Below are 13,268 nucleotides of genomic sequence, written 5' to 3' on the forward strand. Positions count from 1 at the left end.
AACCCCAGGGCATTAATGTGAACTTCACCAGTTTCCTCATTTCCCCTCCCCCTCCCCCCCCCCCCCCCCCCCCCCCTTACCCCAGTTCCAAATTCCAGCTCAGCACCACCCTCATGACCTGTCCTACCTGCCTATCTTCCTTTTCACCTATCCACTCCACCCTCCTCTCTGACCTATCACCTCCATCCCCTCCCCTATTTACCTATTGTTCTCTTGCTACCTTCTCCCCAGCCCCACCCCCCTCCCCCATTTATCTCTCCACCCTGGAGGCTCCCTGCCTCCATTCCTGATTAAGGGCTTTTGTCCGAAACATCAATTTTCCTGCTCCTCGGATGCTGCCTGACCTGCTGTGCTTTTCCAGCACCACTCTAATCTAGACTCTGGCTTCCAGCATCTGCAGTCCTCACTTTTGCTTAAGGATTACTCCCTGTGTAACTGTATATAGTCATTGTTAATTCAGCACAGTAAGGATTACGCTCTGTGTAACTATACAGAATCGCTGTTAATTCAGCACAGTAAGGATAACGCCTTGTGTAACAATACAGAATCGCTGTTAATTCAGCACAGTAAGGATTACTCCCTGTGTAACTGTATATAGTCATTGTTAATTCAGCAAAGATTACTCACTGTGTAGCTTTACAAAATCATTGTTTATTCAGCTGAGTAAAGCCTACACACTATAGCTGTACAGAATCACTATTTGTTCAGCCAGATAAGGATTACTTGTCTATATGATTAGCAACAGTTTACAGTACTGGATTTAAACTGCTGGAGATAATGAATTGAATGCACTTTGAGAAATAATTTCTCCTGTTTTCCTTTCCCATTAGGTCCCATAGCCAGTGCTCTCAGCAATTACTTTGGAGCCCGTTCTGTGGTGATGCTGGGTGGTTTTCTTTCTAGCTTGGGGCTGGTATTAGCTTGTTTAGCTACAAACCTGATTCATCTTTACCTGTCGATCGGACTTCTCTCAGGTGAGGCAGGAAATGGCTGAAGATTACTAACTGGAAAGTGTTCACATAACAGCAAAGATAGAGTCATACAGCATGGAAACAGACCCTTCGGTCCATCTCGTCCATGCTGACCAAGTCTGCCAAAGTAAACTAAACACACCGTCTGTGAGAAAAGGTTGACCCCTAGGTCTCTTATAAATCTTTCTCCCTCTCACCTTAAACCTATGGCCTCTAGTTTTGGACTCGCCTACGTTGGGGAAAAGACCTTGACTATACTCTCTATCCATGCCCCTCATGATTTTATAAACCTCTGTAAGGTCACCCCTCAGCCCTTGACACTCCATACTCCACAATTGGCAACAGATGATGTGTGGTTAGGTGCTAGGCCACTGAACATCATTCTGCTCAGGAGGAAGAACGTCACCTGGTGAGGCACAAAACTGTCTGGCTTTCTAGAATTTGTAGTATACGAGGAGGCCATTCGGCCCGTCCCACCTGGTGCAAGCTCTTCGCATGGAGCCGTTTCCTTCAGTTCCATTTCCTGAAAGCGTTCTGGTGTGGGCTGGGCACTGAGGCTGCAGTCGTTTTCCCCTGTCTTCGGTGGCTCCACATAAAGACGTGATTGCTTTATTTGAGGGATTCTAATGACACTGACAGGCTGATAACTATTGGTTGTTCCTGAGTAGATAAGGATGTCAAGAGGCAGGTACCCAAGTCTCTGACCTGTGTGACTGTGCAGTGCTTCAAACAAGTCTGGCATGACAGAAGAAAATCGTGGACAACTATATAGTGCAGGACAGGAGACCCAAGTCGACTAGATTGAAGGGGGGAAAGCATGACAGCTTTGCTTCCTTGAGGGGTATTACTGAAGCTAAATGCTCATTTTACTCATGCCTGCCTTTTATTTCCCTATTTGATAAACTGAAATTACATTCTCAGAACTGTAATGGAGGCAAATTTGAACTCCTTAGGAGTCTATGATTAGCAGCATTAACGTAAGCACTACACAGCCATGTCTTTCAATCATAGTTCTGTTGTACAGCCAGAAACAGAGCCTTCAGTCCAACCAGTCCATGTCAACCATAATCCCAAACTAAACTAGTCCCACCTGCCTCCACCAAACCCTATACCTTCAAATATTTCTTAGTGATCGACTTATCTAAATGTCTTTTAAACGTTGTAACTGTACCCGCAACCATCACTTCCTCTGGAAGTTCATTCCACACACCAACCATCCACTATGTAAAAAAAAAACTTTCCCCCTTGTCTTTTTGAAATCCTCCCCCTCTCACCTTAAAGATATGCCACCAATCTTGAAATTTCCCACCCTAGGGAAAAGACACCTGCCTTTCACCTTATCCATGCCCTTCATGATTTTAAAAACCTTTAGAAGGTTACCCCTCAACCTCCTATGCTCCACTGAGAAAAGTCTGAGCCTTCCCAGTATATTTTTAAAACTCAAACCCTCCATTCCCAGCAACATCTTGGTAAATCTCTTCTGAACCCTCTCCTGCTTAATATTCTTCCTATGAATACATAGAGTCATAGAGATGTACAGCACAGAAACAGACCTTTTGGTCCAACCCGTCCATGCCGACCAGATATCCCAACCCAGTCTAGTCTCACCTGCCAGCACCCGGCCCATATCCCTCCAAACCCTTCCTATTCATATATCCATCCAGACGTCTTTTAAATGTTGCAATTGTACCAGCCTCCACCACTTCATCTAGCTTATATAATGTAAAAATATATATATGTAGTATCTATAACCCCCATTGTAATCACAGGAACATGAATCAAAGTCAACTAACTGCAACTACATTTATATAGTTCCCAGAGTGTGGTCAAGTGTCATGAGGTGCTTTGCAAGAGGTTGATTTGGGGAAAAATTGACACCAAACCACACAAGCAGTTGTTAGACGATGTATAGCCTGTGTGATCCTCTGATTAAAAGTATGGTCCAAGAAATAGGGTTTTACAAAGCATTTCGAGTCATAGAGATATACAGCACAGAAACAGACACTTTGTTCCAATCCGTCCATGCCGACCAGATTTCCCAACCCAATCTAATCCCACCTGCCAGCACCCGGCCCATATCCCTCCAAACCCTTTCAATTCATATACCCATCCAAATGCCTCTTAAATGTTGCAATTGTACCAGCTTCCACCACTTCCTTTAGCAGATCATTCCGTACCCGTACCACCCTGTGTGTGAAAACTTTGCCCCTTAGGTCTCTTTTATATCTTTCCCCTCTCACCCTAAACCTATGCCCTCTAGTTCTGGACTCCCCGACCCCAGGGGAAAAAACTTTGTCTACTTATCCTATCCATGTCCCTCATGATTTTGTGATACCAAAATGGCATTTAGTCCATCTGTTCCACATGAGCTTCATTCTGCCCTAACAGCACATTCCTGTTTGTTTCTCCATTGTGTATCCATCCGGCTTTTCCCTCTTTCAATGTACTAGCAATATTCACTTCAGTCACTTCTTGTGGTAGCGGTTCCATCACTGTCTGGATAAAGAACATTTTCCTGAATTCCCTTTTGGATTTGTTAGTGACAGACTGTTCCATTGATACCCCTACAATTGGAAACACCTTTGCAATGTTTACTGTTTCAAACCTTTTCGCAATTGTAATGTTTTCCATCAGGCCACCCTCAACCACTTCTTTTCTAGAGAAAAAAAAGAGTCTCAGCCACTTCAGATAGTTATAACCTTCCAGTTCCGGACATCATCTGACCACAAAAACAGCCAATATTTTGTGACAATTTTTAAACTACAGATGTGGTACCATAGCAGAAGTGAGTGGCAGAAAATCTACAATAAATCTTAAAGATTTCAATTCACCCGCTAAATGAACAAAGAAGTACTGCAGGATCCAATGAAAAAGTTGATGTCTTTGAAACTTTTATTGGCAGCCATTAATGATAATGCTATTACCCTCTCTTATTTTGATTCTATAGGCTAACTCTCCAAGATGCCTGTAGTAAATTAAGTCTGAGTTGTGTTTCCCATTTCACTGATCTGCCTTCGTCCTCCTGAACACCATCACTGTTCTGTGTTTACTGCATTGCCAAGGCTGATATGAAACTTTCAAATTATACCCTGTATATCCAAGGCCTGGTTATTATAAAGAGCAGCAGCCCCAAACTTTTCTTTTTATTCATGGGACATGGACGTCACTATGGCCGGCATTTCTTGGCCGTCCCTAATTGCCCTTGAGAAGGTGGGGGTGAGCTGGCTTCATGAATCGCTGCCGTGTGTTGTAGGTAGACCCACCGTGCCCTTCCTTTCCTAGACTGTAAAATGACTCCTCACCACTAAGCTCTGTCCCTTGGATAGCTTTGCATCCTTAATGGCAGTGCTCCTTTATCCAAATGGAATTTAGTTTTGATAACCAGTCTATGATGTGGGCATTAGTTAAATGGAGATTGAAGCTCTGTGCCCATCACTTGTGCTCTCCTTAAGAAACCTGCCACTTCATCAAATGTTTCGATCAAATTTATTTTCCTATTAAAAACAAAACAGTGATAACCATCATTGATTAACTCCTCCTTATCCAGGTGAAAATTAATTGCTGTCTACAGCTTTCCCACCACTGGCATTAGGCCGATCGGCCTTTTAATGCCTGGCTTGTCATTCGACCTGAAGCTATGGGTGGCATGGCCTTCACTTCTGAGTAGCTAAAGCAGGGGTTTGTGCTCTGTTACTATTACAAATTTGCATCCATAAAGCTATTGGTGGAACCTTTTCACACTAAAGGTACCCCATACCTCCCTCCTCTACCTGGGCCTATTTCTGCCCAGATTCTGCCAAAATCTGGGGCAAGTATGCTATTGGGTGTTCCTCTCCATTGGGCCATCTGTGAGTCAGCACTACCCTGATGCCACATGGGGAGTACTACCTGTCAGCATGGTTTACCGTTGCCTCATTATACACAACGGTGTGCCATCTACATCCTTCCTGTCCTCTGGTACTACTCCAGTATTCAAGGAGAATTGAAAGATTGTGGCTCAAATGTCTGGAAATTTCACCCTTTTTCTCAAACTCTCAACATGTATAAATACATTGTATAATAATTTGAACTTGACATTGCAAAAAATGCAAAGGAGGTTAGTTTGTTTCAATATTGTACATGAGGAGTCTCGCTGCACTTGGCATTAGAGGTTATATTTCTGACACGTTTACATTTCATGCAAGTCGTTCTCTGGTGCTTACACAGTTTGCTGCCTTTCGCTGTGCAGTGATAGGAGGGCCTTAGACTGACACCTTTCTCCGTTGCGCCCGTGTGGTGGCCACTGAGCCGAACTTGACAGCGTTCCTCGTGTGTAATCCTGGGGCCTTACATTATTCGGCCGTTGATGGTTCTTTGCAATGGCGGAGCAGCAAGTCAAAGAATCTCTTTCACTAAGTTGGTGGTCCTCCAGCAGAAGTTGTATGCCCCCTGGGATTGTCCCATAGAGCACAGAACCCGACGTCACGGAGATGCCTGTGTCCAACCTCAACAAAAACTTCCTCCTTCTGGACTGACTTGCCTCCTGCAGCGACCTACTGTATATTCCATCCTGACTTGAGGATTTTCTTATTTTTGAACACCTAATAAGTGACTATTCTTTATCCACCTCAATCCTATCCAGTTTCTCCACTACCTCCCACTTGGCTGTGTTGTGCACAGCATCCTGCTTCACAGAAGGAAGTCCAAAGTTTATACTTAGTGCCATGATTTCTGTCTTTACACATGACTACCCTTTTACTCTTTACATGTTCCTCATAAAAGACATAATGTTCATGCTTTATTGCACCTGCTAAGCTTTGCTGAGAAATTCTCTTTGCCTGGCTTACTTCCTGTTTCAGGGTTTCAGTTCTCCTCTACATTCTTTCTTTACATGTCATTCACAACCTCAGGATGTCTCAGGTTTCTTTGCAGGAGTCAGAATGTCTTAACCAATACGTGTCAGCAAAATAGCAATAGTCATTTATTTGTTTGTTATGTTAATGACATCTGTGAGTCTTGCCTGCCCTGATGTGTGTGTGTGGAGCCACATGTAAACCAATGTGGTTTGACTTGTCTCCCCTTTGGGATGATCAACACTCATTTAAAATGGGTAACAAATGTTGGCAATGAAAGAAAGGAGCCATCTGGGTGGATGGATCTTCTGTCTGATAGCTTCACTTTGAAAGATGGCATATCTAACAGTGCGGTGCTTTCCTCATTTCTAACCCTCCGATAGTGCGGCACTCCCTCAGCACTGAGCCTCCAACAGTGCCCACTCCCTCAGGACTGAACTTCCAACAGTGCCCACTGCCTCAGCACTAAACCTCCTGCACTGCAGCATTCCCTCAGTGCTGACCGTCCGACAGTGAGGCACTCCCTCAACACTGAGCATTGAACAGTGCCCGCTAACTCGGCACTGAGCCTCCAACAGTGCCCACTCCCTCAGCACTAAACCTCCGGCACTGCAGCATTCCCTCAGTGCTGACCGTCCGACAGTGAGGCACTCCCTCAACACTGAGCATTGAACAGTGCCCGCTAACTCGGCACTGAGCCTCCAACAGTGCCCACTCCATCAGCACTAAACCTCCGGCACTGCAGAACTCCCTCAGCGCTGACCCTCGGACAGTGCCCATTCCCTCAGCGCTGGCCCCCGGACAGTGCGGCGCTCCCTCAGCGCTGGCCCCCGGACAGTGCGGCGCTCCCTCAGCGCTGGCCCCCGGACAGTGCGGCGCTCCCGCAGCGCTGGCCCCCGGACAGTGCGGCGCTCCCGCAGCGCTGGCCCCCGGACAGTGCGGCGCTCCCGCAGCGCTGGCCCCCGGACAGTGCGGCGCTCCCGCAGCGCTGGCCCCCGGACAGTGCGGTGACCCCTCAGCCTTCCGGCTGAGAATCCTACCAACCTGGGTCACGGTTGACCACCCTCTCTGTCAGCCTCCATCTGTGTAAGGGAGAGCTGTGTTGAATTGTGACATGCTGTGTTTGGGATGGGAGATTGTGTGTTCAGCCACTCCACAGTTTGTTAGAGCTGTAATGGTGAGACCTTCTGTTGTGGTTAAACTTTGCCCTCTTGTGTTCTATTCTTTGTAAACTTAAGACTACCTGAATTCTACTGCCTGGGATCTTCACTCACTGCAAGCCCAGCTCCCCTATTTTCCCAGTGGTTGCTAATCTACATTGCAACTTCTCACCCATTATTTTCAAATGCGTTCATAGCCTCAACTCCCTTCCACAGTTAGCTCTCCAAAGCTCACAACTCCCTGATATCTCTGCACTTCTCGAACTCAGGGCCCTTGATGATTGCTGTCGCTCCCGCTTTGGCGGCCCTGCTTTCAATTGCTGGCCCCAAATTCTGGAAATTCTTCCCTTAACCTATGCCTCTCCACATCATGCTCTTCCTTTAATACAATCCTTATAACCTATCTCATGATTTGACTGTTGCTTATGGAGTCATAGCGTCATACAGCACGGACACATGCCCTTCAGTCCAACCTGTCCATGCCAACCGAGATGTACAAGGATGTTACCAAGACTGGAAGGTTTGAATTAATAGGCTGGGACTTTCTTCCCCTGATGCATACGATACTGAGGGATGACTTTATAGAGGTTTATAAAATCATGAGGGGCATGGATAAGGTGAATAGCAAAGGGTGGGAGAGTCTGTAACTAGAGAGCGAAGGTTTAAGGTGAGATCTGACTTAACATCCTTCTGTGGGCTCTTGTTATACATTATTTTATAATGCACCTGTGAAGCACTTTGGGTTATTCCACTGCTTTGAAATTGTTATATAATAAGTGGTTGGTATTTAGCTGTCCGTATGTAAACATTGTGTTCTCCTGTTATCTGGCAGGCTTTGGCTGGGCACTCGTCTTCACCCCATCCGTTGCCGCTGTTAGTCGATACTTTAACAAGAGGCGGACTCTGGCAATGGGGATGGCTTTCACTGGAGTTGGCATTGGCTCCTTTGTCTTCTCCCCACTCTTCCAGTACCTAATTGATGAGTACATGTGGCAGGGGGCACTGCTGATCATTGCGGGCATGATGCTCAACCTCATGGTGTGTGGTGCGTTGATCAGACCCCTGACCCTGAAGGAAGACCTGGTTCGCGCAATGGCTCCAGGAGAGGACTCATTATGTTGTCAAGGTGCCAGGAATGTGATCTTCGACCTGCTGGACCTGAGCCTGCTCCGACACTGGCCCTTCCTGACCTTGGTGCTGTCTGTCACCTTGATAAATGCTGGCTATTTTGTGCCTTATGTCCACTTTGTGGCCCACGCTCAGTCCATTGGCTTTGATGAGTACCAGGCCGCATTCCTGATGTCAGTGGCAGGAGTGATGGACCTGATTGGTCGGCTGCTCTCCGGCTGGTTCTCTGACTTACGCAAGCTGCGCCTGGTTCACATCCTGATCCTGTGGACCATGCTGACAGGACTGAGCTTGCTTGCCATCCCCTTGGGTCGCACCTACCCTGTGCTGATGTTGATTGGCATGGCCTACGGGTTCTGCGCTGGGGCCTTGACACCTGTGGTGTTCTCCTTACTGCCTGAGATAGTCGGGATTGGGAGGATTTACGGAGCGTTGGGCCTGCTGCAGATGTTGGAGAGTGTAGGGGGACTGCTGGGAGCACCAATATCAGGTAAAGAAAGCACTCTTTATTCTGAATTTTGCATTCTGGACACCTGGGTGTAGAAACATTGATCTCTATGACTCTATGTTAAGGTTCTAGTACTAATGTTGGTAGTTAGGGTACAGATCAGTCATGATGTAATTGCGTGGCACAACAACCTTGAGTGAATGAATGGCCTCTCCCTGTAGCTATAAGAAGGATGATCCTTTAGTTCCAGGTGAATCTTTCTCTTGAGGTGCAGTACTCAGAACTGAACACACTGACTCCAGATGGAATCTGACCAAGGTTCAGTACCACTGAAGCATCACTTCTTCCTCCCAGCTTTGAGATAAAGATTAACTTTCCATTAGCAGCTTTAATTGCTTTTTGCAGCTGATCACTTTCTCAAAACGGTTTTGAGTCTTAGAGCTGTACAGCACGGAAACAGACCCTTTGGTCCAACTCGACAATGCCGACCAGATATTCTGAATTAACCTAGTCCCATTTGCCAGCATTTGGCCCATATCCCTCTGTACCCTTCGTATACCCATCCAGATGCCTTTTAAATGTTGAAATTGTACCAGCCTCCACCACTTCCTCTGGCAGCGCATTCCATACACGTACCACCCTCTGTGTGAAAAAGGTGGTCCTTAGGTCCCTTCAAACTCTTTCCCCTCTCTCCCTAAACTTATGCTCTCTAGTTCTGGACTGCCCTACTCCAGGGAAAGGACCTTATCTATTTACACTATCCATGCCCCTTATGATTTTATAAACCTCTATAAGGTCATCCTCCAACAATCCATTGAAAATAACCTTCACCTATTCAGCCTTTCCCTACAGCTCGAACCCTTTAACCCTGGCAACATCCTTGTAAATCTTTTCTGAGTCCTTTCAATTTTAATAATATCTTCCCTAATAGGAGGGAGGCCAGAATTGAATGTAGTATTTCAGAAATGGCCTAACTGATAGTCTGTACAGCTGCAGTTTTTTTTGTGTGAAAATCTGACAGAACTCTTTGCTTGTCCAGATTCTCATTTTTTCACCACGTTAAAGGCACTGAATGTGCATTTTTATATAGCGCTGTTGACAAGGACCTTCCAAAGTGTTTTACAACCAATGTTACACTTTTGAAGAGTAGTTCATGTTTTATGTTTGCAAACATGGTAGCCAATTTGCAAAACCATCTCCTACATTCAATAAACCACATTTATGGCAGCAGATTAGGGATTAATATTGGCCAGGACCCCAGGATGATCTCCCTGCGCCTCTTCTAGTAGTTAGAGACAAAAAAAAACTGCAGATGTTGGAATCCATAGTAAACACGCAGGAGACTGGAAGGACACAGCAAGCCAGGCAGCATCAGGAGGTGGAGAAGTCAACGTTTCAGGTGTAACCCTTCTTCAGGACTGGGAGTGGGTGTAGGGAGAAGCTGCAGATAAGAGGTGGCAGGGGTAGGATGGTGAAGTGGGGATAGGTGCAGACAAGTAGAGGGTACGACCTGGTTGGCCAATGGGAGGAATGAATCCTGTTGGTGGCAGGGAGGAGTGGAAGGGAGGGGAAGGGGCTGGGCAGGGAGTCGGGGGATGGGGAGGGAGGTTATTTGAAATTGGAGAACTCGATGTTGAGTCCTCCGGCCTGTAGGTTGCCCAGGTGGAAGATGAGGTGTTGTTCCTCCAATTTGTGATGACCATGGGGTTCCTTTACATCCATCTGAGAGGGAAGATAGGGTGTCATCAGAAATGCGACATGTCTTGACAGTGCAGAATTCCTTCAGTACGGCACTAGGAGTGTCTGAAGAGCATAAATACTCCAAGATTTTGTTGTAGGATTTGTACTTGTGACTTTCTGACACAAAGGTGAGCCTCTTCAACTCAATATTGACTAGTCTCAGCTATTTGCAACAGGCTGACCTAACTTTTTTTCACATTTCTGCTTCTAGGCTGGCTGCGCGATGCAACTGGTAACTACACGGCTTCCTTTGTGGTGGCAGGTACTTTCCTCCTGCTCAGCAGCCTGGTTCTGATTGGTATTCCTGGTGCCTTGTCCTGTTCCTGTCTCCCGCCTGCCAGGCATTCCCAGACAAAGAACACGAAGGAGGAGGAGGAAGAGGAGGAATGCAAGTCTATGGCTGACTCAAATGGATCTGGGCTGGAGGCGCAGTGCGTCCCGATTGAGCCCAGCAGTATTGCTTGCAGAAACACAGTGGTGGCCTGAATTAAGAAACGCATTAATGCTGGGAGTGGATGTTGATGTTTAAATTGAGCTGTCTCCAACTCCAAGTGAGATTGGAGTGAGAATTGACGCCATTCTATCAGCCATTGCAGGCTGGAAGTTGGATGGAATCCATGGCAAACAGAGTCTATTTAAACAGAGTACAGGAAATGGGCTAAAATCCCCGAGGACAAATCCCTCAGCAAAAGGCAGTACGTTGTTGATGGTGACATGATACAAATTTGATGCATAAAATCATTAACTTTACAATGGTATTGATTAAGGGAGGTACTAGCAAATCATCTCCATTAGACTGGAACTCATTATGCCACAGTAACCTATTAATGCTCACTACCTCTTTAACACTTGCCCATTTTCTCCCATTCCACTCCCAATTAGTGATAGCTGTTTGTATAGGCACTGGCTCAGCCTGACTGGCAGAGTTCGCAGTTCAGAACCAAGTCTAGTTGTGCATTTGTTGATCTTGGCAGAGAATGGGCCAGGCTATAGTCCTCATCAGTGCCTCTGAGTTGAAAGAATCAACTTCCTGCCTGCTGGAAAGACTGTGTCCATATGGTTGATGGTAAGAGCTGGTGTGAAGGTTGCTGTTGTTGAATAGTTCATTAGTGCTTGTTGTTAGCAGGCTCCTGCAGATATAACGCCTGAGGTAGGTGGCATTGTGAGGAAGGAGCAGAAAGTGGGAAGGCAGAGACGCTTTTATTAGCAGTGTGGAGAGCTGCCAGACTGCAGAGCACTCAACTTGGAGCTTTTAGAAAGAGCAGTTAAACCACGTCAACCCACCACCACTGTCACTTGGCTCTTGAGACAGTGCCTCCTGTCTTGGGCCCCAAATTATCATATCGAAGACATGATAAGTTCTAACTCCCAACTGATATAATCATTGAAATACTATATTAACTAACTCAGGGCAACTGGAATTCAGTCAGACTTCAACTTCTTAGCTTTCTTCAACTTAACACACAGACTTGGTGATTGTGTTAACCTGTGAAATGGCATTTGGAGAGTGTGGAACAACTGAGTGGGAATCTCCTTATCGGGGACACTGTCAAAATTGTACTCACTGGCCCTGTTCTCTTTCCCTCTGGACCTACACCGGTTTTATGCCTTCGAACCTGGCAGTCGGGTTTGACTATAACTTGGGTAGGGTTATAAGTGGGTGATGTGACTAATTTGAAGGGGAAGGCAGGTGTCTCCTGTTGGCTTTCTCAGTGAGATTTCTCAGGAATCCCCTGCTCCTGAGCGCTACCAAAAAAACCTGCCTGTTCATTGCTGCATCTCGAATAGAAACTGAGAATGTTCAAACAATAAAATCATTTTAAAAAATACTTTTAATGTTGTCATTTCTTTGTTAAAGCTGTGTTACTGCCAACTAAGATCCTTGTCCCTATCCTTGACTAGTGCTGGGTTGGTATAACTAGGCCAGGGTGCTACTGTTAACTTTGGTTATCTGGACTGGGGAAGACAAACACTATCTGGCTGTGTGAGTCTGCGACTGTTTGGTGAGGATGGGATTTGAATTTTCATGTTGTCACGGTTAGCCTGACTTCCATTTATTGTAGGGACCTACACCCGAAATATAGCTATTTTGGTGAGGTGCCCAGAGAGCACCAGCACCAGTGCTGACTCTATGAATGACCACTTCAACTGGTGTAAGATCCCAACATCTTTCCCTTACATATTCCTTCTTAAATAATCAGATTCCCTCTTAAATGCCTCAATTCCAGATCCTAAATGCTTGCTGCGTCAAAAAGTAAGTTGTGTCTCATTGCTTATTTTGCCAATTCCCTGAAATCCATGCCCTCTGGTACTGCCACCAATGAGAACAGTTTCTCTACAAGTTCTGATCCCTCATGGTGCTTTCATTAAATCCCATGTTGATTACTATGTGTGAACTAAGTTTCCTGCCATTACTTGTTTGTTGATTGACTTGTTTCAGTCTGGGCACCTAAGTCCGGATATATTCAATTCAAGTTGGAAAGGAGTGGGAGTTGCGATTTGGAGAGAGAGCCCATCAAAGCTGAAACTAGAGTTTCTGCTCTAGATTTCCGGTTAATTTTTTTGCTCAACTCTAGACGGTGCACTGATTTTTTAAAAAATCTATTTTTCTAATCAACCTGTTCAGAGATTTATTACACTTCCATGGAGCTAGTGGCCTCCTGGTCCAGTGCAGGCACACTACCAGTGTGCCACAAGAGGACCCCTGGTAGCATTGGCCACAAGAAGGTTCTGGTACACATTTCCAATCAATGCAGAATCAGCTTCTCTCCTGTTCTGCTTAGCCTAGAATGGATTGGAGTACAGGAATGGAGATTGCCCATGAACTCTGAACTTCAGAGAATGTCCGTGTTCAAATCCCATGCCTACCTCTATCCTCCTTTAGGTTTACAACCCCTTGAGGAATCTGCACTCCTGCTAATTCCTGGTTTAATTGTTCCACCACTCCTTTAGGCATTTAGGAACTAAGTTCTGGAATTGCTTCCTGAAA

The 13,268-nt window shown here is 45.8% G+C and overlaps 1 protein-coding gene across 1 annotated transcript in view; it reads left to right on the forward strand.

Moving 5' to 3' along the window:
* LOC122544292 (monocarboxylate transporter 13) overlaps positions 1-12,122 on the forward strand; it is a 21,921-nt gene extending 9,799 nt beyond the window's left edge. The window contains exons 2-4 of the mRNA XM_087982840.1: positions 831-974; positions 7,796-8,581; positions 10,491-12,122. Coding sequence (XP_087838966.1) covers positions 831-974; positions 7,796-8,581; positions 10,491-10,765 — 1,205 coding nt within the window. The 3' untranslated portion in view covers positions 10,766-12,122. The remainder of the gene's footprint in view (positions 1-830; positions 975-7,795; positions 8,582-10,490) is intronic.
* Positions 12,123-13,268: the final 1,146 nt, after the last annotated feature.

Source organism: Chiloscyllium plagiosum, unplaced genomic scaffold (genome assembly GCF_037043375.1).
Source record: "Chiloscyllium plagiosum isolate Xiang-an unplaced genomic scaffold, Cpla_swu_hap1 HiC_scaffold_44, whole genome shotgun sequence".
Taxonomy (NCBI): domain Eukaryota; kingdom Metazoa; phylum Chordata; class Chondrichthyes; order Orectolobiformes; family Hemiscylliidae; genus Chiloscyllium; species Chiloscyllium plagiosum.